Genomic DNA, 26,604 nt, shown 5'->3' on the forward strand with positions numbered 1-26,604 from the left:
GAACTGAACCACAGAGTCTCTGTGAAGGTCAAGGGTTTTCTGCTGTCTCCTAATGAAGAATAAATGTTTTGAAGAGCACTGATTTTTTTTCCCCTGGTTTATAACCATTCTTTTGAAAATATACTCTCTGGTCTTTAACGTATTTTGGCTTGTTTTAGAATGTGTTTTGTTTGTTTCTAGATACAAATTTCATTTTGTTGTTAGGCTTTTCATGATGGTGCCACTGTTAGTCTTTATTGTCTTAGGTAAATAGTAAATAACAAAGTGCTTTATAAATAACACTTAGTTGTACATGATTGAATTGATGCTCAAAACATCCCCATGACATCAAGATGGCAAGAGCTTGATACTGTCATCCACAGTTCACAGATAAGGACGATGAGTGTCAACTAGTACCTTTCAGAGTTAGGACTATAGGTTAACTAACTAGATCTTTCATGCTTTTCAAAAGTTCCTAGATTTCTCTTTTTTTCCCCCCTCAAAAAAAAATTTTTTTAAGAGCATATCTATTTGTTCTGCTTTAACTTTTAATACGAGAACAAATTTTCTCAACTGCCTCAAATTCATTTTGGAGTGAGGCAAAGTAATCATTGTCTGTGTAAGTCCATAATCTTTGTTTCCTTCCAGACGTCACTATCCAGAACAGCGAGCTCATGACCGGCAGCATGGACAAAGGAACGCTGGGATCGGGATCCAAGAACAATATTTTTTACATTTTGCTGCGAGACTGGGGGCAGAACGAAGCTGCCGATGCGATGTCACGGCTCGCCAGGCTGGCCCCCGTCTACCTGTGTGAGTATCTCAGCATCCTCATTTTATTGCTAGAAGTTATTGGTATTTCAGGGGTTTCTTTTATTGTTTCATCCCCCTGCCCCACACACATACACACGCACACAAAGAAAAGGATACTTATTCCAGGCTAAACTATTTATGCTTTTCTTAATGAAATTAACTTGATACTGACTAGTTTGGCTACAGATCTGAATTTGCTTTTCAATTCTCTTCTCAAAAGCTACAGTAGGGCTTCTCTGGTGGCGCAGTGGTTGAGAGACCGCCTGCCGATGCTGGGGACACGGGTTCGTGCCCCGGTCCGGGAAGATCCCACATGCCGCAGAGAGGCTGGGCTCGTGAGCCATGGCCGCTGAGCCTGCGTGTCCGGAGCCTGTGCTCCACAACAGTGAGAGGCCCGCGTACCACAAAAAAAAAAAAAAAGAGCTACAGTAGCTCCCTAATGCCCATCAGATAGGATTGTTACATAAAGGGCCCTTCATGGGCTGCTTCCAAGGTACCTGTGCAAGACTATCACCCTCTGGGTCTTCCACAGTTCAGCCCTACTGGGTTACTCAGTATTTCTCTACCATCCTTGCACTATTCTGTTACCTTGCTTGTTCATGCTTTGAACATACCACACGCCAGGAGATTTTTTGCATGCCCCAAAACATCTTTAGTTTACTCTTATACTTGACTCTTTGGCTAGGTGTAGAATTCTAGACTGAAGATTATTTTCCCTGAGAATTTTGAAGGGATTGCTCTACTCTGTTCTAGCTTTAAGGGTTGCTGTAAAGTGTATTTCCATTCTTATTCCCGAATTTTTGTATTTGAATTGTCTTTTTTTTTTTAATTGAAGCAATAGTGCATTTACAACGTTGTGCCAGTCTCTGCTGTACAGCACAGTGACTCAATTCTACACATATATCTATTTTTTAACACTCTTTTTCATTATGATTTATCACAGGATATTAAATATAGTTCTGTGTGCTAGACACATTAGGACCTTGTTGTTTATCCTGAATTATCTTTTTTTTCTGGAAGCTTTGAGACTCCTCTTTGTTTCTGGCATTCTGAAAGTTCACAATGACACGACATTGTGATGTGTCTGTTATCACTCATTGCGCTGAGCACTGTGTAAGCTTTCTTAATCTGCAACTTGTGTCCTTCAGTTCTGGATATTTTCTTGTACTTTTTCTGATCATTTTCTCCCTTTTACTTTCTCTGTTCTTTCTTTTTTGAATTTCTGTTCATTGTCTAGTAGAGTTCTTGGACTGATTCTCTGATTTTCCCTGTTGTCCATTTCTTTGTTTCTGGATTCAATTTTTTTTTAACAACTGTATTGATTTTTAAAAGTTTTTTCACTATCATATATTTAATTTCCAACCCAACCAACCATTGTTCTTATTTGCCAGTAGTTTTATTTTTTTATTTTTATTTTTTGGCTACATTGGGTCTTCATTGTTGCACATGGAATTTCTCTGGTTGCAGTGAGTGCGGGCTTCTCATTGCAGTGGCTTCTCTTGTTGGGGAGCATGGGCTTCAGTAGTTGTGGCACATGGGCTCAGAAGTTGTGGCTTACAGGATCTAGAGCACAGACTCAGTAGTTGTGGCGCACAGGCTTAGTTGCCCCGCAGCATGTGGGATCTTCCCGGACCAGGGCTTGAACCCGTGTACCCTGCATTGGCAGGCAGGTTCTTAACCACTGTGCCACCAGGGAAGTCCCTTGCTGGTAGTTCTTTTCTTTTTCTTTGCTTCTTTTAATTTTTTTTTTTTTTTAAGGCTTCCTATTCTTGATCCCCAAATACACCTTCTCTATCACGCTGTCTCCCACAGGCGTAAGGATCTGGGGCCTGTTTCTTGTAGGCAGACCTCAGAGACATTGCAGGTTCAGTTCCAGACCACCACGATAAAGCAAATACCACAATCAAGCAAGTCACATGAACTGTTTGGTTTCCCAGTAGTTACAAAAGTTGTTTACACTACACTATAGTCTGTTAAGTGTGCTATAGTATTGTGTCTTAAAAAACAATGTACATACCTTAATTAAAAATACTTTATTGCGGGCTTCCCTGGTGGCGCAGTGGTTGAGAATCCGCCTGCCGATGCAGGAGACACGGGTTCGTACCCTGGTCCGGGAAGATCCCACATGCCGCGGAGCAACTAAGCCCGTGAGCCATGGCCGCTGAGCCTGTGCGTCCGGAGCCTGTGCTCCGCAACGGGAGAGGCCACAACAGTGAGAGGCCCGCATACCGCAAAAAAAAAAAAAAAAAATACTTTATTGCTAAAAAATGCTAATCATTTGAGCCTTCAGTGAGTCATAGTAGTCACAGTACAGATCACCATAAAAAAATATAATAATAATGAAAAAGTTTGAAATTTTACAAGCATTACCGAAATTTGACACAGAGACACAAAGTAAGCAGATGCTGTTGGAAAAATTGTGCTTTTAGACTTGTTCGACACAAGGTTGCCACTAACCTTCAATTTTTTTAAAACCACAATATCTGTGAAGCACAATAAAACAGGGTATGCCTGTACAAACTTTCCACTGGGTTTCCCTGATTGCAGCACCTATATTACCTCCCACAGAACCTGAGGAGTTTGTTTCTGAGACTTTCCAGACTCGTGGCCCTCCTTTTTGCAGCCACTTTTAGGCATCCCCTTCCCCACCCTACTAAGCCAGTAGCCTCTCGTAGGCAGATATTAGGATTAGGATTACTGTATAGTTCCATCAAAGGTGGAGTTTACATTTGTTTCTTAGTCTCTGTATTTCGGAATAATAATTTCTGAAAAAGAGAATCGGGGCAGAGAGGTCTCTGTGATGCTGAGAACCTGCAGTCATGTGGCCCGCTTTCCATAGCTGGCTTTCTCAGGTGCTCTTTACTATTTAGTGGCTGTCTGCTTTATACTGTAGTTAGTTGGGACATCCCTGTAGGTTGTGAGGTCTCAGGAGTTAGTGAGTCTTAGTCATTTTTGCATAACTACCTAGAGACTGACACATGAACATTTTGTTTAATTGGGTTGTAACAAGTTCTCTGAAGGTATAAACTTGTTTCTGTGCATCAGGTTGACTAATATCCATGGCTCTCTCTTCCTGCTCTCCCGGGCAACTATTCTGCAGCTAACCGTGGATTCTCAATTGGGATTGGTGACGTCACACCTGGCCAAGGACTGCTGAAGGCCAAGTATGAGTTGCTGAATGCTGGCTACAAAAAATGTGATGAGTACATTGAAGCCCTGAACACAGGCAAGCTGCAGCAGCAGCCTGGCTGCACTGCTGAGGAGACCCTGGAGGTGAGTCTGGCTCTTCGGGTCAGTTTAGCCACTTCATCACTGGGTGGTGCTGTAGGCCCTGAAGAGAAGGAGCAGAGGTGAGTGGGGAGGAAAGGCAGTGGCTTTAGCGCATCTCCGTGCTGTGCAGCTTGTGTGTGTTCTAAAGCAGGGAGGGCCTCCCGTTAGATACGTTACATCTCTTACAGCTTTCATGTTCTAGGTGGTGAAAACACGGCCATCTGTTCATCTGGCCACATGGGGCTGCTCTTGTTCCAGCATCACGCTTGGGCCCCTTCTGTACCTGATACTTCCGTGCTTCTGCCCTTCCTATTTCCAGCATCCTGTGACTAGAGACTGACACCACAGCTCTTTGAATGGATGGTCTTTGAAAGAGACGTGGATCATTCCTGTCTGAGAGTCACATACCAGTCTGCTGCCCTCTCACATTTGGAGCTAGGGTAGCTGAGAACTGGACCAGCACATGTCAGAGTCAGAGTTGCCCGAGAGTCCTGCATATTCTCTGAAGCAGCCTGGCTCAGCAGTCTGCCTGCACCAGGGTTTTGCCTGGCTCTCTTCTGCCTCCCCAGTAGCCGGGGGCTCAGAACTTTAACTCACCTAAGTGGAGAAGAAAGGTTTTTTGAACAGTAAGAAATTTTCTGATGAAATGAACTTTTTAAAGCAGACAGAAAGCAGCGTTGTGTGAGGTGTTCACAGTTAACTCATTCTTTTTGGTTTTTTTTTTTTTAATTTTTATTAGAGTATAGTTGATTTACAATGTTGTGTCAGTTTCAGGTGTACAGCAAAGTGAATCAGTTATATATATATATATATATATATATATATATATATATATATATATATATATATATCTCCACTCTTCTTTAGATTATTCTCCCATATAGGCCACTGCAGAGTATCGAGTAGTTCCCTGTGCTATACAGTAGATCCTTCTTAGTTATCTATTTTATACATACATTTAGCTCATTCTTTTTTTTTTCTTTTAAATTCATTTTATTAGTTATCTGTTTTGTACAAATTAGTGTATACATGTCAATCCCAATCTCCCAGTTCATCGCACCTCCACCGCTCCTCACGCAGCTTTCCCCCCTTGGTGTCCATACGTTTGTTCTCTACATCTGTGTCTCTATTTCTGTCTTGCACACTGGTTCATCTGTACCATTTTTCTAGATACCACATATATGCGTTAACATACAATATTTTTCTCTTTCTGACTTACTTCACACTGTATTACAGTCTCTAGGTCCATCCATGTCTCTACAAATGACCCAATTTCGTTCCTTTTAATGGCTGAGTAAGATTCCATTGTATATATGTACCACATTTTTTTAACGTCTTTATTGGAGTATAATTGCTTTACAATGGTGTGTTAGTTTCTGCTTTATAACAAAGTGAATCAGCTATATGTATACATATATCCCCATATACCCTCCCTCTTACATCTCTCTCCCACCCTCCCTATCCAAACCCTCTAGGTAATCACAAAGCCCCGAGCTGATCTCCCTGTGCTATGCGGCTGCTTCCCACTAGCTATCGGTTTTACATTTGGTAGTGTATATATATATACATGCCACTCTCACTTCATCCCAGCTTACCCTTCCCCCTCCCCATATCCTCAAGTCCATTCTCGAGTAGGTCTGTGTCTTTATTCCCGTCCTGCTCCTAGGTTCTTTGTGACCATTTTTTTTTTAGATTCCATGTATATGTGTTAGCATACGATATTTGTTTTTCTCTTTCTGACTTACTTCACTTTGTATGACAGTCTATAGGTCCATCCACCTCACTACAGATAACTCAGTTTCGTTCCTTTTTATGGTTGAGTGATATTCCATTGTATATATGTGCCACATCTTTTTTTTTTAACATCTTTATTGGAGTATAATTGCTTTACAGTGGTGTGTTAGTTTCTGCTTTATAACAGTGAAGCAGCTATACATATACATTTATCCCCATATCTCCTCCCTCTTGCATCTCTCTCCCACCCTCCCTATCCCACCCCTCTAGGTGGTCACAAAGTATGGAGCTGATCTCCCTGTGCTATGTGGCTGCTTCCCACTAGCTATCGGTTTTATATTTGGTAGTGTATATATATACATACCACTCTCTCACTTTGTCCCAGCTTACCCTTCCCCCTCCCTGTGTTCTCAAGTCCATTCTCGAGTAGGTCTGCATCTTTATTCCTGTCCTGCCCCTAGGTTCTTCATGACCATTTCTTTTTAGATTCTATGTATATGTGTTATCATATGATATTTGTTTTTCTCTTTCTGACTTACTTCCCTCTGTATGACAGTCTCTAGATCCATCCATGTCTCTGCAAATGACCAGATTTCTTTCCTTTTTATGGCCGAGTAATATTCCATTGTATACATGTACCATATCTTCTGTATCCATTCATCTGTCAGTGGACATTTAGGTTGCTTCCATAACCTGGCTAAGTAGTGCTGCAATGAACATTGGGGTACATGTGTCTTTTTGAATTATGGTTTTCTCAGGGTATATGCCCAGTAGTGTGATTGCTGCATCATATGGTAATTCTATTCTTAGTTTTTTGAGGAACCTCCATACTGTTCTCCATAGTGGCTGTATCAATTTACAATCCTACCAACAGTGCAAGAGGATTCCCTTTTCTCCACACCCTCCCCAGCATTTGTTTGTAGATTTTCTGATGATGCCCATTCTAACCTGTATGAGGTGATACCTCACTGTAGTTTTGATTTGCATTTCTCTAATAATTAGTGATGTTGAGCAGCTTTTCATGTGCCTCTTGGCCATCTGTGTGTCTTCTTTGGAGAAATGTCTATTTAGGTCTTCTGCCCATTTTTTGATTGGGTTTTTTTTTTTTTTTAGTAATGAGCTGCTTATATATTTTGGAGATTAATCCTTTGTCAGCTGCTTTGTTTGCAAATATTTTCTTCCATTCTGAGGGTTGTCTTTTTGTTTTGTTTATGGTTTCCTTCGCTGTGCAGAAGCTTTTAGGTTTCATTAGGTCCCATTTGTTTGTCTTTGTTTTTATTTCCATTTCTGTAGAGGGTGGGTCAAAAAAGATCTTACTGTGACTTATGTCATAGAGTGTTCTTCCTATGTGTTCCTCTAAGAGTTTTATAGTGTCCCCTCTTACATTTAGGTCTTTAATCCATTCTGAGTTTATTTTTGTGTATGATGTTGGGGAATGTTCCTTTTTTAAAAAAAAATTTATTTATTTTTGGCTGCATTGGGTCCTTGCTGCATGCACGCTTTCTTGAGTTGCATCGAGCAGGGGCTACTCTTCGTTGCAGTGCGTGGGCTTCTCATTGCAGTGGCTTCTCTTGTTGTGGAGCACGGGCTCTAGGCACACAGGTTTCAGTAGTTGTGGCAAAATAGTTGTGGCTTGCGGGCTGTAGAACACAGGCTCAGTAGTTGTGGCACACGAGCTCAGTAGTTGTGGCTCGCGGGCTCTAGAGCGCAGGCTCGGTAGTTGTGGCACACGGGCTTAGTTGCTTAGTTGCTTAGTTGCATGTTGGGATCTTCCCGGACCAGATATTAACCCTGTGTCCCCTGCATTGCCAGGCAGATTCTTAACCACTGCACCACCAGAGGAGTCCTAGGGAGTGTTCTAATTTCATTCTTTTACATGTAGCTGTCCAGTTTTCCCAGCACCACTTATTGAAGAGACTGTCTTTTCTCCATTGTATATCCTTGCCTCCTTTGTCATAGATTAGTTGACCATAGGTGTGTGGGTTTATCTCTAGGCTTTCTATCCTGTTCCATTGATCTATATTTCTGTTTTTGTGCCAGTACCATATCGTCTTGATTACTGTAACTTTGTAGTATAGTCTGAAGTCAGAGAGTCGGATTCCTCCAGCTCTGTTTTTTTCCCTCAAGATTGCCTTGGCTCTTCAGGATCTTCTGTATCTCCATGCAAATTTTAAGATTTTTTTGTTCTAGTTCTGTAAAAAAATGCCATTGGTGATTTGATAGGGATTGCATTGACTCTGTGGATTGCTTTGGGTAGTATAGTCATTTTCACAATATTGATTCTTCCAATCCAAGAACATGGTATAACTCTCCATCTGTTTGTGTCATCTTTGATTTCTTTCATCAGTGTCTTATAGTTTTCTGAGTACAGGTCTTTTACCTCCTTAGGTAGGTTTATTCCTAGGTATTTTATTCTTTTTGTTGCAATGGTGAATGGGATTGTTTCCTTAATTTCTCTTTCTGATCTTTTGTTGTTAGTGTATAGGAATGCAAGATATTTCTGTGCATTAATTTTGTATCCTGCAACTTTACCAAATTCATTGATTAGCTCTAGCCATTTTCCTGTGGCATCTTTAGGATTCTGTATGTATAGTATCATGTCATCTGCAAACAGTGACAGTTTTATTTCTTCTTTTCCAATTTGTATTCCTTTTATTTCTTTTTCTACTCTGATTGCCGGGGCTAGGACTTCCAAAACTATGTTGGCTAATAGTGGCGAGAGTGGACAGACATCCTTGTCTTGTTCCTGATCTTAGAGGAAATGCTTTCAGTTTTTCGCCATTGAGAATGATGTCTGCTGTGGGTTTGTCACACATGGCCTTTATTATGTTAAGGTAGGTTCCCTCTATGCCCACTTTCTGGAGAGTTTTTATCATAAATGGGTATTGAATTTTGTCAAAAGATTTTTCTGCATTTATTGAGGTGATCATATGGTTTTTCATCTTCAATTTGTTAATATGGTGTATCACATTGATTGATTTGCGTATACCGAAGAATCCTTGCATCCCTGGTGTAAATCCCACTTGATCATGGTGTATGATCCTTTTAATGTATTGCAGGATTCTGTTTGCTAGTAGTTTGTTGAGGATTTTTGCATCTATATTCATCAGTGATATTGGTCTGTAATTTTCTTTTTTTGTAGTATCTTTGTCTGGTTTTGGTATCAGGGTGATGGTGGCCTCATAGAATGAGTTTGGGAGTGTTCCTTCCTCTGCAATTTTTTGGAAGAGTTTGAGAGGATGGGTGTTAGCTCTTCTCTAAATGTTTGATAGAATTCACCCGTGAGGCCATCTGGTCCTGGACATTTTGTTCGTTGGAAGATTTTTTTTTTTTTGTGGTACGCAGGCCTCTCACTGTTGTGGCCTCTCCCGTTGTGGAGCACAGGCTTCGGACGCGCAGGCTCAGCGGCCATGGCTCATGGGACTAGCCGCTGCACGGCATGTGGGATCCTCCCGGACCCAGGCACGAACCTGCGTCCCCTGCATCGGCAGGCGGGCTCTCAACCACTGCGCCACCAGGGAAGCCCAGTTGGAAGATTTTTTTTTTTTTTTTTTTTTTTTTTTTTTTTTTTTTTTTTTTTGCGGTATGCGGGCCTCTCACTGTTGTGGCCTCTCCCGTTGTGGAGCACAGGCTCCGGACGCGCAGGCCCAGCGGCCATGGCTCACAGGCTCAGTTGCTCCGCGGCACGTGGGATCCTCCCGGACCAGGGCACGAACCCGTGTCTCCTGCATCGGCAGGCGGATTCTCAACCACTGCGCCACCAGGGAAGCCCTGGAAGATTTTTAATCACAGTTTCAATTTCATTACTTGTGATTGGTCTGTTCATATTTTCTATTCTTCCTGGCTCGGTCTTGGAAGGTTATACCTTTCTAAGAATTTGTCCATTTCTTCCAGGTTGTCCATTTTATTGGCATGGAGTTGCTTGTAGTAGTCTCTTAGGATGCTTTGTATTTCTGTGGTGTCTGTTGTAACTTCTTTTTCATTTCTAATTTTATTGATTTGAGTCCTCTCCCTCTTTTTCTTGATGAGTCTGGCTAAAGGTTTATTAATTTTTGTTTATCTTCTCAAGGAACCAGCTTTTAGTTTTACTCATCTTTGCTATTGTTTTCTTTGTTTCTATTTCATTTATTTCTGCTCTGATCTTTATGATTCTTTTCCTTCTGCTAACTTTGGGTTTTGTTTATTCTTCATTCTCTATTTCCTTTAGGTGTAAGATTAGATTGTTTGTTTGAGATTCTTGTTTCTTGAGGTAGGATTGTATTGTTCTAAACTTCCCTCTTAGAACTGCTTTTGCTGCATCCTATAGGTTCTGGGTTGTCGTGTTTTCCTTGTCCTTTGTCTCTAGGTGTTTTTGGAATTCCTCTGATTTTTTCAGTGATCTCTTGGTCATTTAGTAGCGTATTGTTTAGCCTCCATGTGTTTGTGTTTTTTATGTTTTTTTCCCTGTAATTTATTTCTAATCTCATAGCGTTGTGGTCGGAAAAGATGCTTGATATGATTTCAATTTTCTTAAATTTACTCAGGCTTGATTTGTGACCCAAGATGTGATCTATCCTGGAGAATGTTCTGTGTGCACTTGAGAAGAAAGTGTAATCTGCTGTTTTCAGATGGAATGTCCTATAAATATCAATTAAATCTGTCTTATCTCTTGTATCATTTAAAGCTTGTGTTTCCTTATTAATTTTCTGTTTGGATGATCTGTCCATTGGTGCAAGTGAGGTGTTAAAGTCCCCCACTATTATTGTGTTACTGTCAATTTCCTCTTTTACAGCTGTTAGCATTTGCCTTATGTATTGAGGTGCTCCTCTGTTGGGTGCATATATATTTATAATTGTTATATCTTCTTTTTGGATTGATCCCTTGATCATTATGTAGTGTCCTTCCTTGTCTCTTGTAACATTCTTCATTTTAAAGTCTATTTTATCTGATATGAGTATTGCTACTCCAGCTTTCTCTTGATTTCCATTTGCATGGAATATCTTTTTCTATCCCCTCACTTTCAGTGAGTTTTTGTGTCCATTCAGCGAGGCTGTGTCTTTTGGTTGGAGCATTTAATCCATTCACATTTAAGGTAATTATCAATATGTATGTTACTATTACCGTTTTCTTAATTGTTTTGGGTTTGTTTTTGTAGGTCCTTTTCTTCTCTTGTGTTTCCCACTTAGAGAAGTTCCTTTAGCATTTGTTGTAGAGCTGGTCTAGTGGTGCTGAATTCTCTTAGCTTTTGCTTGTCTGTAAAGCATTTGATTTCTCCATCTAATCTGAGTGAGATCCTTGCCGGGTAGAGTAATCTTGGTTGTAGGTTCTTCCCTTTCATCACTTTAAGTATATCATGCCACTCCCTTCTGGCTTATAGAGTTTCTGCTGAGAAATCAGCTGTTAACCTTATGGGAGTTCCCTTGTATATTTGTCATTTTTCCCTTGTTGCTTTCAGTAATTTTTCTTTGTCTTTAATTTTTGTCAGTTTGATTCCTATGTGTCTCAGCATGTTTCTTCTTGGGTTTATCCTGCCTGGGACTCTCCGCGCTTCCTGGACCTGGATGGCTATTTCCTTTCCCATGTTAAGGAATTTTTCAACTGTAATTTCTTCAAATATTTTTTCGGGTCCTTTCTCTCTCTCTTCTCCTTCTGGGACCCCTATAATGTGAATGTTGGTGCATTTAATGTTGTCCCAGAGGTCTCTTAGGCTGTCTTCATTTCTTTTCATTCTTTATTCTGCTCCTCAGCAATTATTTCCACCATTTTGTCTTTCAGTTCATTTATTCATTCTTCTGCCTCAGTTATTCTGCTATTGATTCCTTCTAGTGTATTTCTCATTCCGGTTATTGTATTGTTCACCTCTGTTTGTTTGTTCTTTAATTCTTCCAGGTGTTTGTTCTTTAATTCTTCCAGGTGTTTGCTCTTTAATTCTTCTAGGTCTTTGTTAAACATTTTTTGCATCTTCTTGATCTTTGCCTCCATTTTTTTTCCGAGGTCCTGGATCATCTTCACTATCATTATTCTGAATTCTTTTTCTGATAGGTTGCCCATCTCCACTTCATTTAGTTATTTTTCTGGGGTTTTATCTTATTCCTTCATCTGGTACATAGTCCTCTGCCTTTTCATTTTGTCTATCTTTCTGTAAATGTGGTTTTTGTTCCACAGGCTGCAGGATTGTAGTTCTTCTTGCTTCTGCTGTCTGCCCTCTGGTGGATGGCATTTAGCTCCTTCTTAATCTCACTAACTCTTAAAGAAAAACAGCAAGAGAGAGAAATGGGTGTTTCTCACATAGAAAATTACTTGAGGCCTCAGCTGCACTCATTTTTAATGGAAGCATGACTCCTAACTGCTTCAGTATTGTAAGTTGTGAGTTGAGAGATGACGATCTGGATGAGCTCATGGACTAGAATATTCCTATAGAGTCACCCCGCAACATGCTTAACTGGTGGTAATTCAAATGTGTTCTTAGTAGAGAGACAAATTTACAAATAGCACAAGCAACTCTCTTTTACTACATATTACATAATTTGTTATAAAGTGTAAGATATTATACTTGTTTAGACACAGTATACACATGCATGAGTATGTACAGTAACATATATATGGATACATTGTCATATAGGGTACTGTACACAAAGCCAAGCAAGCACATTGTACTTTATTGGCCATTTAAAGAATTTCCCAAGGTTTTGTTACTGATCGTTTTTTCCTTACACACCGATTATGGCAGCCTATGGAAGATGTCAGTCTGTAGAGACAGGGCATCTTGGTCTTCTAAGGCTCTGAAATCTTTTATCTGCTGGAAATCTGACATGTTGCTGAAATTCTTCACATTTCCTTAAACGACTCATTGAACTTCGGTAATCACAGAGCCACCACACATCTCCCTTTCTCCTGCCAGGCTTTGATCCTGAAGGAGCTGTCCGTGATCCGTGACCACGCAGGCAGCGCCTGCCTCCGGGAGCTGGATAAGAGCAACAGTCCCCTCACCATGGCTCTGTGCGGCTCTAAAGGTGAGTGCCCCCCTCTGGCCACTGCTGTCACTGTGCTGCATGTGGGCTGGCTGGTTGTGTTCTAGGAAATGCTAGTCAGAACTTCAGGCCTGGCAATTCCCTGGCGGTCCAGTGGTTAGGACTCTAGGCTTTCACTGTCAGGGCCCGGGTTCAATCCCTGGTCAGGGAACTAAGATCCCACAAGTTGCGCTTCAAAAAAAACAAACTACAGGCCTTTTGTTTATAGAGGCCTGAAGTTTTTTGGGTTTTTTTTTTGGTTTTTTTTTTTCGGTACGCAGGCCTCTCACTGTTGTGGCCTCTCCCATTGCGGAGCAGGCTCCGGACGCACAGGCTCAGCGGCCATGGCTCATGGGCCCAGCCGCTCCGCGGCATGTGGGATCTTCCCGGACCAGGGCACGAACCCGTGTCCCCTGCATCGGCAGGCGGATTCTCAACCACTGCGCCACCAGGGAAGCCAAGGCCTGAAGTTTTTAAAATAATACATAGAGAAAGAGACTTAATTATTTGCACTTTTAGAAGTCTAACTCGTTTGGAGAAACATTGGTCATGTGTGTGGGTTTCTGAGTTTGAGGGTGCTTTGAGTAAACTTGATGTTATTTTTTAAAGAAAAGAAAGAAAACCTGTGGATTTTTAAAATAATGTGTTTGATGATAATTAAAACACTTAATAAACACTTAAATGTCATAGTTAGCCAGAACCTAAAAGCATTAAGTTTCACGATACTGCACTCAAATTCAGAACCTCCTGCTTTTCCTGTTTCTGTAAATTTTTGACAGAATAAAATCCAATCTCTTTCATTGTGCTGCCTTTCACCCCATATTCTCCTACTCCCTGCTCCTGGTACATACCCCACACTCCTATCCTGTGTCTTTGCTTCCCACTCTCCCACCCACTTTGGAATTCCTCCCCCACGTCTTCTGTGTCTAAGTCATAATGTCCTCCAGATGTCCAGCTGGTTGCTGCTGCCTTCTGGAAGACTCCCCTGGAAGTCTTTCCTCCAACCCCGAAGTGCTCGTTCGCCCCTGAGCAGCTCTAGCCCTGCTCGGCTTTTCTTGTGTTACTGACAGCTGCACCCTGTGTTGCTCTAGTTCTGACTTTTACTGTCCCTAGACTATGAACTTGTTGAGGATAGGGGGCTGTGCCATGTATTCTTGTTTTATCCCACAGATCTGCTTGTGCTTCATTTAATGTCATTTTGGTAAATGAATGTTACATTCCTGACCTGCTTCCCCAGGTTCCTTCATTAACATATCACAGATGATTGCCTGTGTGGGACAGCAAGCCATCAGTGGCTCTCGAGTGCCAGATGGATTTGAAAACAGGTCCTTGCCTCACTTTGAAAAACACTCAAAGGTAAGCAGTAGCAGATGAGGCAGAACTTTGAAGGACAACCTTCAGCAGTGCAGAAGAGAGTCACGGAAGCTCTGGGGCTGCCAACCAAGGGGCTCCTGGAGCTGGTGTATAAGGGTGAGGGCCGCTCGGGGTTATTCACTCCGCAACCCAAACTTGAGTCCTGTAGAAGGAGCCTTGTAAAACTTAGAGCTGTATAACTTGAGTTTGGACCAAGAGGGTGGATTTCAGATTCCCATCCAACTTATCTTAAGTGTTCAAAATGTGTAGTTATCATACATGTGCATTCAGTCTGTATGCTTACCTGGGGAGCACTTACATAGAAGTATAAGGATTTTTAAACAGTGAACATGTAAAACGACCAGGAAATTCCAAGTTTTCCTCTCTGGAATTCTTAAACTCTGCTTGTAAATGACTTCTGGGTTCCATTGGCCCTCGTGGTCTAGACACTAGAGTCAGCAGAGCACAACTTAGAGCAGATTTGGTCACTTGGTAAATTCTGGATGGAGTCAGCTGTTATTCGCACTGAAGCAGAGATGCCCCAGCTGTACCTGCCCGGTAGAACTGTAGGATTTCTGTCCAGCCCCTCCTGGGGAGATAGGACTACTGTACTGAGAATGGACAGATATTCTCTGTATCAGGCGGCCTCAGGAACAACTCAGGTTCTCTGCCCAAGATCAGAAATCACTAGAGGTCAGGCAGCCAGCTGGTCACTGGAGTGGTACCCGACTATGCTTATCTGGCTCAGAGTCAAAGCCTGACCAATTTAGAAGAGAGACCAGGGATATCCAGTGCTAGACTTCAGAGTAGACGGTGCCTGCCTAGAAATGCCAGCTGCCCCTTAAATGAAATAGGGGAGCAGGAGGTTAGTCTGTTCATCTGAGTTGTCCTCCAAGGAACACAGACCTGTCGAGATCAAAGGCCATTAGGCATTTCATATGGTGTTTTATATATGTTTGTTTCTTTTTATAGGTTTTTTTTTTTTTGAGGTACATTTCATTTATCATAATATTCACCCATTTAAAGGGTAGAGTGCAGCAGCTTAGTATGTTCACAGAGTTGTATGATCATCATCACAGTCTAATTTTAGGATATTTTCAACAGCCCCAAAATGAATCCCCATAAACCTTAGCAGCACACGGTTACGTTTTGGAGGTGGACAGGTCTGGCCCACAGGAAGGGTGTCTTGGGAGGAGTCGTTTTCCAGGGGAGGGGCAAGCTGTCAGAGTCAGCAGGGCGCCCTCTGAACCGAGGTTGGTAACTGCCTCCCTGCTCTAGGAGTAGCAGCCCAAGCTTTGGTTTCTCTGTCCTGAGCCACCTGGCTGCCAGTGGCACCAGCACCAACCCTGGCTGGGGCCTCACCCTCCTTGTATCTGGTAAGGATGGTCTGGGCTAAATTGTTTCTCCTTTAGGAAAGGGCGTAAAACACGAGAGTGCATTGGCTGGCTATTTATAGTCTGAAGTTGAGGCATTTTCTGATTTGAATGGGTTTTGGAATTGTGGACCTTGAACTTTTTTGTTAGATTTTTCTTTTTTCCTACCTCTCTTTAGCTCCCAGCTGCCAAAGGCTTTGTGGCTAACAGCTTTTATTCAGGTTTGACACCAACCGAGTTTTTCTTCCACACGATGGCTGGCCGGGAAGGTCTGGTTGACACAGCCGTGAAGACAGCTGAAACGGGATACATGCAGGTAACCTGAAGAAATGTAGGCCATTAGCAATGAAGCAGGATAGGGTCTGCAGATCTTGACTGTAAAGTGTTTGCTTATTTTGTACCTGAGCTCTAATTTATCCAGTCTTGGTATTTAAAAGGAAAAATTGAGAGATGTAGGGTACCCTAGAAATAAACAACATACAAAGGTACTATGTTCCAAATCACACAATGTCCTTCGAAAGATGAAGACCAGGCCAGAAATCACATGTACCAAAGCATTGCTGGCGGAGAGCAGTGGACCCAAGTGCATCCCAGGGCACGTCATCGAACCTCACTGAGCCTCTGATTCCTAATACACGGAGGTGGAGTGATTACAAATTGAGAGGGCTCTGCTTCTCACTGTGCAACTATTTATATAACCCATTATTAATATCATTCTAAGGGACTCCAAGAACCTATTCCAGTGCCCGCAGGAGGGCTTGGACACACTTGGAGGACTGGCTTTTTCTCCATTGTATATATAGGTGTAAGATAGTAGTCTCCGGGGACAGGGCTGAGCTAGACACTTCTCTATGCCTGTGCTTCTCCGACTGCCGCGGAAGTACCCCTGATGGCAGAGGAGTGAAAACACACCCCACCTTGTTCTTCCATAAGACCACAAGGAAAGGATTTCTCGCCAGTGTCTAATTCTCATTTCTACTCTGTACTCCATAATCTATGTTTTGTTTGTTTTTAATTTTTTGATGTATTTATCAACTTAAAACACATGATGAAGTTAACAATCCAAGTTGCTAGGCCATGAACTTCTGTGGCTTTGTGTCCCTTTTCTCCCCACCGTGGATTGAGAAGCACGGCCGTTGCATACTGGGAAACCAGGACTGATAAACCAGAGATGCGAATGAGTGAGCCAGAGCACACGAGGCTGATGAGGGCGAAATGGACCCGAGTCAGTACACACCTCTTTCCATAACCTCGTCTGGACCTCCTGTAGCATTACTGATAACTGCTTCCCTCTTAATCATCTTTTGATGGGAAATTGCCCTTTAGCTTTGGAGGGTGCTGCTTTTGTCAGAAACCTAACAGCCTGTGAAATGCTTTTACCACTCTTGCCCAAATGTCTGTTGACTTTATTTTTTGTCTTTACCTTTTTTGAAGTGGAGAGTATGGCTTTCCTAGAGCAATGTGTTAGCCTAGAACAAATTAGTTGTGGCATGAGAGGTTTTTGTTTTGAAGTTGCCTGGAGGAAGATTTCTTTCTTTTTAACTCCCTGAGCCCCCATCACATTGCTGGCTGGAGTGAGTGTTCTGCTGATGGGAGGTTCTCCCTAAGCAGACTTGAGAAATTGCTGCTGCCTGCTGGTTCAAAAGCAATGCCATTCCTGTTCTCTCTTCTTCCCCCTCTGTCCCAGTAGGTGGCCTGCACCTGATCCTCTGTAATTCATATTGAAGTTCACAGGGGTCCTGGATTAAGTTGTGTTTAGAAATGCAAAGCAATTGCATTAATTTATACCTCAGGGAGACAGAGAGGGAAGGCGAAGCAGCCTAGGAAAACAGTGTTTGCAGCGTCCTTCGGGTGATGGGGTTTAAATCGCATGTATTCTAAAAACACTATTTTAAAGTATTCTAAAGTCCTGGAGGCTGGAGCATATTCTAAATCCCACTGCACAGGCTAGTGAGGCCCTTGTGGGCCTGTTCTTACAGTCAGGGGACTCTTTTTAAGGGATTCCTAATAAAATGTTTTTATGTGATTAAAGCGCTGGTAATCTTGAAACTCAGAGTTGCAAATCTCAACCTCTGTATGCGTGTCTAGTCTTCTCAAAGCAGCTGAGCTTTTGTCTCCTCTCCTTTTACTTTAGAGGAGGCTCGTAAAGTCCCTTGAAGATCTTTGCTCACAGTATGATTTGACAGTCCGAAGCTCTACAGGCGATATCATCCAGTTCATTTATGGGGGAGATGGCTTAGATCCCGCAGCCATGGAGGGAAAAGATGAACCCTTGGAGTTTAAAAGAGTTCTGGACAACATCAAAGTAAGATTTAGGGGCTTCCCTGGTGGCGCAGTGGTTGAGAATCCGCCTGCCGATGCAGGAGACACGGGTTCGTGCCCTGGTCCGGGAGGATCCCACGTGCCGCGGAGCAACTAAGCCCGTGAGCCATGGCCGCTGCGCCTGCGCGTCCGGAGCCTGTGCTCCGCGGCGGGAGAGGCCACAACAGTGAGAGGCCCGCATACCGCAAAAAAAAAAAAAAAAAAAAAAAAAAAAAAAAAGTAAGATTTAGCATTATATCTGTCAGTGTTTTCAAGGCCAGTTCTTTCGAATGGAGGTGCCCTTTGGCATAGCACACAGTTAATGCTGTCATATCTACCCAGCCACTGAGTTAATATTTTTCTTTTTGTGTTCCTTTGCATAATTTCCCCCAAGTATTAAAGGAAAAATAGTTTCTCAATTTCAAAGTCTAGTTATTGGTAGTAATCAAACGCCAATAGAAGAGGGCTTTGTCTTCTTGTCTGTATCTAGTGAAGTGTAATAGAGACGGTGTTAAAGCCATGGGTGTGGAGAAGCAGGCACATTTCACACACTTTAACTGGGGGTATAATTTAGAACAATCTTTTTGAGAGGTAGCTGGACAACACTGATCTGAATTTAAATGTGGGTGCCTTTGACCAACATTTAAATTCCACTTATAGGAATTTGCCCTACAAAAATTATCTAAATGTGCCAAGAATGTTCTTCCAGAATTGTTTATGGCAGACACAGACCATCAGTGGAGGACAGTCAAATACAGACTGGTCCGTCCATTAGGCTGATGTGCAACCATTAAACCTTTAGGGGAAACCCCATGAGCTTGGAGGTGCGGGAATATTTTCACTCTTGAAATTTTGGACTCTTTTTAAAAAACAACAATTTTTGATTTTAGTGCAAATCTGGGGTGGGGTGAAGGTTGGGGAGAAATGGCATGATACCCACTGAATAGCCCACAAGCCTTTGTATAAGATGGAGTATCAGTTTATCCCGTTTTCTCCTTCATATTAAAGGTAGAGTCTGCAATTTGTTTTGAAAGAAAAAAAAAAAATCACAGGTTGCTAGAAGCTCACTCTGAGTGAGGTTGTTTTGTCTCTTGTAAATTCCTTCCTCTAATACCGCCCCTCACATCACCCTATTTCCTTTTGATACCTGAGGCCGTCTTCCCATGCCAGAGCGAGCCTGCTCTCAGTAAGAATGAGCTGCTCCTGACCGCTGAGTCCATCACGAAGAAGAATGAGTTTCTCTGCTGCCAGGACAGCTTCCTGCAGGTGAGCTCCGCGGGGGCCATGCACCGGGCTCTGCTCTCACCAAGGAATTGTTCGCCAAGTGCCAGCAGTGCAGTTTATAAGCTGGGGGGGTGTTTATATAAGAGTGTTTCTTGTTAAAAAATTTAAGACTGGCCCAGGCAGAATCTCAGCAGTCAACATAAAGAATTTATCTCATGTCTTTCTTAGTTTGTCTTTTGCACAAGTGTTTCCCTGGTAGAAGAAAAATGCTTTAGTTAGAGAACTGATTTTTTTTTTTAACCCTGTCCCTGTCAACCCCCTACAACCCACTTTTTCATCCTGTGGGCCATCTCCTTCCTCGGTTGTTCTGAATCCCAATCATTTGTAATAGTAGTAGCATTGTTTTAATGCCATTTATTGTGTCTTGTATGATAAATGATGTCATAGCATTTACTTAATACCATTATCATTTTAAATTGTTTTTTTTTTTTGTTACTGTAACATGGGTGAGAAATGCAGAGTCAGCCTTCCATTTTCTTCCAGGGACCTGTTACCTTGACATCCTCTTAAGATTTTTTTGGTTCATTTTTATTTCACTGACCTGCTCCTTCAAGATTTTTTTGGTTCATTTTTATTTCACTGACCTGCTCCTTCCTGTTTATAATCGTGGTTATGATCAAAAGCAGCGTGGCCAAAACAAAAAGCAAAAGGATACAGGAATCAGTACCTGGTTCCCTTTGTGTACTGATTGGTGATTCAAATATAGCACAAATGTATCCCTTGAATTATATCAAAAATAAGAATAGTAAAAAAAGTAAATAAGAATGTTTTAGTTAAAAGCGCTTCACTCCGTTCTTTCACATGACAAGATGTGAAAGGTGAAAAAGAGACTCTTCCAGATCTTAATATATTTAAAATTAAGAGTCTGGTTAGGCTGAGTGCCTTTGTTTTGGTTTTGGTTTGTTTTCTCACAGCTTTTCTTTTTCTTTTTTTTCTTTTCTTAAGTAACAAATAAGAAGTGTGATTTGATTTTTCTTCACGATTATATTTACTTATTTATGTTTCTGTTTCTCCTCGAAGACCTTAACTGAGACAGGCTATGAGAAATATAATGAGGTAATGTGCTTACGTGCTGTGGCTGCCGAGCGTGGAGGAGTAGTTCTGCTGCACCCCAGCTGTCTGCCAGGCCCGGGACCACAGATTTCTGTCCCGGTTCTGGCAAACAGGGCTTCCCTGTTCATCACCTTGGACTGGTCCTTTCTTGTCTCAGACTTGGTTTGACGGTAACCCCCTGACCAGCAGCACTTGTGGGTTCAATGAGCACTTGTTCAGCCGTCCCCTTGTGCTGTACACCCCACAGATCACAGGGACACAGAGGTGATTTAACACGTCCTCGCCCTCCAGTGGCTCACAATCTGTGCTCAGATTTGCCAAGAGGGTCCAAAATCCACTGGCCGGAGCAGAATTTTCTGAGCTGCTGAAATGTTGTCTGGCCATGGCCCGTGTCAGAGCCAAGGAGACAGAGGCAACTCCTGGGTGGTGCTGAACCCTGGCCCTGCCAGAGGCCGACAGCTGTGCTCACAGACGCACTGTGGATTGAGTGTGAGAGTTAGCTGCTGGTCAGTTGTGTGATTAACTGCCTGCCAGCTGCCGTGTTCTGAGTTCCCTTAGTATGCATGGGTTGGTCCAGCTGAATTCTTAGTAGCTTATTTCAGTTTTCATTTCCAAAAAGTGAGCTTTTATCCTTTTAACCTAACTTCCAGAATATCTGCCCTAACTCTTGTGTAAGGGAAGTCATTTCTTTCAGCAAAGCCACCAGAAGCATGTCCACGTGGGTGGCAGCTGAAAACTGTCCTTTCCAGCACCTGAGCTGGGGAATGGTTTGAGGTGTGTGCTCTTGACTGCTCACGTGTGCGGAGTTTCTCAGACGAAAACCCCCTGGTCTGCTTGGCCTTGGGCTCTGGCAGTCAAACTGCAACATCTGGTTAGCCTGTGCCTTGAACACCTGGCAATCGAATGGCAACATCTGGTTCAAGAGGGCTTTCAGAAGTTCGCCCTAAAGGACACAACCACAGCTAGACAAGTAGGCTCAGGGAGGACGTCACCCACGTAAAGGAGGCTCTTAATACTGAATAATACAGGGGAAAAATTAAGTGGAAGTGGGTATTATCGCTTTTGAAGAGTCACAGCTTTAGGCAGAGCCACACCAGGAGAGATTGTGCCACTGCCCTCTCCAGCTCTAATGTCCACCTGTGGCTTGTAATAACTAACTGTATCTGAAAACGTGGCCTCAAACCTGTAATTAATAAGTAAGCCTGGAGAGTTTCTCTTTAAAAGAGTCTCTTGAGAATTTTCAAGTTCTTGCAAATTAGTAAAAGTTCTTTCTTAAATAAAAGTCTTTTCTGCATAGAATGATGGCTGAGTGGCATGGTAACCCTCCACGTATCTTCACGCTTTGTCAATGAGGAGAGTTCATCAGCAAGGACAGTCATGGGAAACCTGCGTTCATGAGCAAGGGGCAGCCAAGATGTGGTGGATTTCACCCACGTAGCCCCCCGATCACCTGGGCTCCTAGGAGGCAGACTGAAATGCCCAGTGGGCAACGATGACATTGCAGAAAACCCCTGCCCTGAGAGCACACTGTGGAGAAGGCGTCTGACTTTGTAGAGGGGCCTCTTGTCTTGGCCAAGCCCCTGACCTTACTCATCCCGAGTGGCCTCTGCTCTAGAGCAATGGGGCCAGTGCCCTGCCGCCCCACAGGGAGAGCTTGCCAGGCTGGGCAGCAGCTGACTAAGAAGAACTTGTGAACGTGGACCATGTGGACCTCAGAAGTTTTAGTGGTTTGCTTTCAGAAAAGATAGTAACTAGAGGGGCTTCCCTGGTGGCGCAGTGGTTGAGAGTCCGCCTGCCGATGCAGGGGACACGGGTTCGTGCCCCGGTCCGGGAAGATCCCACATGCCGCGGAGCGGCTGGGCCCGTGAGCCATGGCCGCTGAGCCTGCGCGTCCGGAGCCTGTGCTCTGCAATGGGAGAGGCCACAATGGTGAGAGGCCCACGTACCGCAAAAAAAAAAAAAAAAAAGATAGTAACTAGAAATTGCTCGTTAGTCTATGGGAGGCTAAAGAGGTTTATTTTTGCAGTGTTAGGATAAAACCTGGCTAGTTAAGTATTAAGCTCTCTGCAGGTGCCTTATGGCAGCAGTCCCCAACCTTTTCGGCACCAGGGAGCAGTTTCTTGAAAGACAGTCTTTCCGTGGACGGGGGTGGGGAGGTTCAGGCAGTAATGCGAGCGATGGGGAGGGCAGATGAGGCTTCGCTCACCTGCCCACCCGCCACTCACCTCCTGCTGTGCGGCCCAGTTCCTAACAGGCCGCGGACTGGTAGCGGGCCGTGGCCCAAGGGTTGGGGACCCCTGCGTTAGAGGATTTTGTTTTTGCAAAAGGGGGCTTCTGTTCAGTCTGCTTTTTGAAACATTTGTTTCACACAGAACTTGTGATGTTTTCAACTATGTGATACAGATCGAGCAGACTCTGGGCAGGCATGCTGGTCTTCCTGGGGCCCCTCAGCCGGCCTCGGAATCAAGAATCAAGACCTCACGAGGCTTTGCAGTCACTGCAGCATGCATCCGGTCCTCGGGCCCGCCCACTGGTCCGTCCGGGTGTGTGGATCCGCCCTCAGCCTGCTGCGCGGAGCAGCTGGATGCCTGTAGTTGGCCAGAGTGCCCTCACAATTTGTCCAGAACCATTGAGGGGAATTATATTCCCCTGAGGGCTGCTGAGGGGAAGTGCAGTCTATCCACCCTTTCCCATATTCTCAAAAACGCCCCTGGATCAAACCAGAGTGGCTGATGAGCAGCCTCTGAAGGGCACTGCTACCGCACGGGGTGTGCCATTAGCTCACCTGAGAAGTGCTCTGAGAGTCGGTCCCACGGTGCTGACCCCCCTGGCGGCAGGACATGGATGGGTGTGGTTCATTAAGGCGTACCATCCCCTCTGTGAGAACTCCCCGAGAGGAGATGCTAGCTGATCCTGGTTCTAGGAGTGACCTTGAGGCTGGGTTTATTTCACAGACACACTATAAATTGTAAAGCAGATGGGTTTTCCCCTTAGAGCAGTTTCCAGAAAACTTAGGCCTGTCGTCTCTAGCCGTGCCCTATGGATCCTCCACATGATGTACTTTTCACCTTTTTCTTGCTCCATTTTGTCATCGTCCAGGGGCGTAGGGTGCTGTTCTTAAATGCAATGGGAACAGCAGATATGTCGATGTTTCATTTCCAGCTTTGAGAGTGGTTTCCTGGAGACCTTACAAAGTTCTGACTCTGTGGGGGAAGGGAACTTGATGGGGGACCAGTGCAGAGCTGGGGGTCAGAGACAAAGCTGGTACTTGGGAGTGTTTCCTTTGAAATGAAGGCAAGTGTCTGAAATGTACATAGTGTCTACAAAACCATACTTCGTAGTATTTAAATTGACCAGAACAACTGCAAAAGAAACCTCAAAAAGTAATCAATCTAGAGACTAAAAGTACAAGTTGTTCAATTGTACTTACTCTGGGCTGCGTGAATGTGGGCAGCAGGGTGTGCCAGGGGAGAGAAAAGAAGGCGGCAAGTGGGAAGGGCTATCCTGCCTTCACTGTATACATATGAAGCATCATCGTAGTAAAAAGGCCTTAGAAACACTAAACCAATGAACGATGTGTCCGGGGTGTGGATGGTGTGTCGTGTTCCTTGGAAAAACATTTTGTAATAGAACCTGTATCCATTTCGTACCCTTTACAGTGTCATATTTAGCTGCCACTAAAATAGGACGGACTCGTCACGTTACTGAAGTTTACAAAACGAATCATGTCATCCAGATTGCTGAGAAATATGTATCTGATGTTTGTTGTGTAATCTTTCAGGAGATAAAAAAATTCGTTAAGGAGGTTTCTGAGAAGATCAAAAAAACCCGAGATAAATATGGCATCAACGATAACGGCACAACAGAGGTAACGGCCCTCCCAGATGTGTCAGGACATGGAGGTATTTTCCATTGCTGCCAGCCCTGACTCATACTTGGCTTTTTTCCTTCCAGCCCCGGGTGCTGTACCAGTTGGACCGGATCACCCCCACCCAAATAGAAAAGTTTCTGGAGACGTGTAGGGACAAGTACATGAGGTAAGGATGCTAACTGTCTTAGACTGCCAGGCAGTCACGTGGGTCTCTTGTATGCTTCCTGTTTCCCCAGGAAACAAAATCCTGCGCCCACACCGCTTACTGACTGCCAGCATTGGGCAGCTTCTGTCACCTCTTCCCTAGGGGCTCCAGTGGGTAGACAGGCTGGGTGCTCCAAGAGGTGGAAATGATTGCAAAGAAATTTCCGACTGCCCTCTCCCCACAGAGAAACTGCCGACATTTTTGGCAACTGCCAGCTGCTCTGTCCACCTTCAGTACCATTTGTTAGCAGAGCTCTTAGGTCTTCTCCAGTCACCCCACGCTGACCACTGGTAGCCACACAGTGTTCACTGTCAGCATCGGACCCCTCTGAGCATCATGTCCCCTCATCTGCACCCGTAACTGATTTGTGCCGGGTTCTTCCTCTATCACAAGCCTAGCCTGGGTCCTTGCCAATTCCTTCCTGGCCCTGATGGCATCTGTATTTTTTCTGTTGAAAGGAGATAATCAGAAGCCTCCCCAGCAGTTTTTGGTTTTGTCTCTTTTGGGCCCCCCCCCCTTTTTTTTTTTACCCCCCTCACATCGTGAGGTTTGCAGGATCTTACTTCCAGTTCCCCAACCAGCGGTTGAACCTGGGCCCACCCGGGCCCTGGCAGTGAAAGTTTGGAGTCCTAACCGCTGGACTGCCAGGGAATTCCCTGGTTTTTTCTTTTTTTTTTTTTTCTTTTTTTTTTTGTGGTACGCGGGCCTCCCACTGCTGTGGCCTCTCCCGTTGCGGAGCACAGGCTCCGGATGCACAGGCTCAGCGGCCATGGCTCACGGGCCCAGCCGCTCCGCGGCATGTGGGATCCTCCCGGACCGGGGCACGAACCCGCGTCCCCTGCATCGGCAGGCGGACTCTCAACCACTGCGCCACCAGGGAAGCCCAGCTGGTTTTGTCTTTTTAATTGAAGTATAGTTGATCTACAACACTGTGCAAGTTCCAGGTGCACAGCATAGCAATTCGATATTTCTGTATATTGCAAAAGGATCACCACGATAAGCCTAGTTACCATCTGCCACCATACAAAGATATTACATCATTATTGTCTGTATTTCACATGCTGTACATTTCATCCCCGTCTCCTTAGCAATTTTACTGGACTTTTCATCCCTACCTTGTCCTTTCAGGGCACAGATGGAGCCAGGTTCTGCAGTGGGTGCACTCTGTGCCCAGAGCATTGGCGAGCCGGGCACCCAGATGACCCTGAAGACTTTCCACTTCGCGGGCGTGGCCTCCATGAACATCACCCTGGGTGTGCCCCGCATCAAAGAGATCATCAATGCCTCCAAGGCCATCAGGTGCCCGCATCCATGTCCCTCTTGTTCTTACACTCACCTGTCATGATCCTTGAGAAACAGTGTTTCTCTTGGGTGTGTGGGGGGGTGTGTGTGTGTGAGAGAGAGAGAGAGAGAGAGATGCTAGCAGGCAGTTTCTCAAACTCCGGAGTGACGCTTGCTTGTGTTAATCATATCTTGCCTTTTAAAAAACCCAAACTGGAAAGAAATAAGTCCAAACTGGATAGAGTCAAAATTGATGCAATGGTTCTTTATGGCCACAAGTCACATGAAAGAGAGAAACCTAAAATAACTGCCTGGAAAAATTGGAACCATGTGTCAGTGTAGATTTCATCCTTTTGATGTCATTATTCCAAGCCTCACTAGGCCTGACTAACGTGTCTACCACTTGAGCAATGGTCATATTCTGTGACACACTCCCTGTCCGCCCACAGCCCCGCCCTGGTGATTTCATGATAGGATTTGTGGGTGATGTGAGACTAGGAAAGATAGAAATACCTTATAGTGCATTCAGTGACAAAATCACGTTTCACCTCTGATCCGAGGCTAACGAAATGACAGTATAACATTAAATGAAAGAAAGCTGTACTTGGTTCTAGAACAGCACCTGTAGACATCCAGGATGGCAGGAGTTCTGCCTACCTCCTCTAGGTTGGTCAGATCTCCCAGGAATGTGCGTTCGGGAGATGGAAGCTCCTAGCTGGTGGTTGGAGGAGCTGGAGGTGTCCTGAGGAGAAGATTGTAGGCGTGGTAGCGGAAGTGGAGGAAGCTGCAGTACACGAAGGGTCAGTTTATTCAGGGAACAGAACTAAAATAACTACTCATTAGGACCAAAGAGGAAAAGGTACGTTCTCTTGGCCAGGAAGAATATTCTGAAAGTCACTCAGTGACTGATCAAGTGGACTGCCTCATGAGCACGTGTATGTGAAGCCCTCAGTGGCGTGCCGGACTCCAGGAAACGCTCAGTAAATTGCAGTCGCTGTTAATAACATTACAACTGCAAGTGGTACCCGGGCTTAACAAAGTGATGTTCTTCAAACAGCCTCATTCCTTGTGCTGTCATCATTTACCCTTACTTCCCAC

The 26,604-nt window shown here is 44.0% G+C and overlaps 1 protein-coding gene across 2 annotated transcripts in view; it reads left to right on the forward strand.

Moving 5' to 3' along the window:
- Positions 1-26,604, forward strand: part of POLR3A (RNA polymerase III subunit A) — a 52,511-nt gene that overhangs the window by 19,490 nt on the left and 6,417 nt on the right. The window contains exons 15-25 of one of the 2 annotated variants that reach the window (XM_059053116.2): positions 628-792; positions 3,893-4,065; positions 12,677-12,788; positions 14,023-14,141; positions 15,690-15,827; positions 17,646-17,816; positions 18,965-19,078; positions 20,117-20,152; positions 23,931-24,017; positions 24,104-24,186; positions 25,354-25,524. In XM_059053116.2, the coding sequence (XP_058909099.1) occupies positions 628-792; positions 3,893-4,065; positions 12,677-12,788; positions 14,023-14,141; positions 15,690-15,827; positions 17,646-17,816; positions 18,965-19,078; positions 20,117-20,152; positions 23,931-24,017; positions 24,104-24,186; positions 25,354-25,524 (1,369 nt within the window). The remainder of the gene's footprint in view (positions 1-627; positions 793-3,892; positions 4,066-12,676; positions 12,789-14,022; positions 14,142-15,689; positions 15,828-17,645; positions 17,817-18,964; positions 19,079-20,116; positions 20,153-23,930; positions 24,018-24,103; positions 24,187-25,353; positions 25,525-26,604) is intronic. The other variant, XM_059053117.2, reaches the window with a different exon arrangement.

The sequence above is a fragment of the Kogia breviceps genome, chromosome 2, assembly GCF_026419965.1.
Source record: "Kogia breviceps isolate mKogBre1 chromosome 2, mKogBre1 haplotype 1, whole genome shotgun sequence".
NCBI classification, from domain to species: Eukaryota; Metazoa; Chordata; class Mammalia; order Artiodactyla; family Physeteridae; genus Kogia; species Kogia breviceps.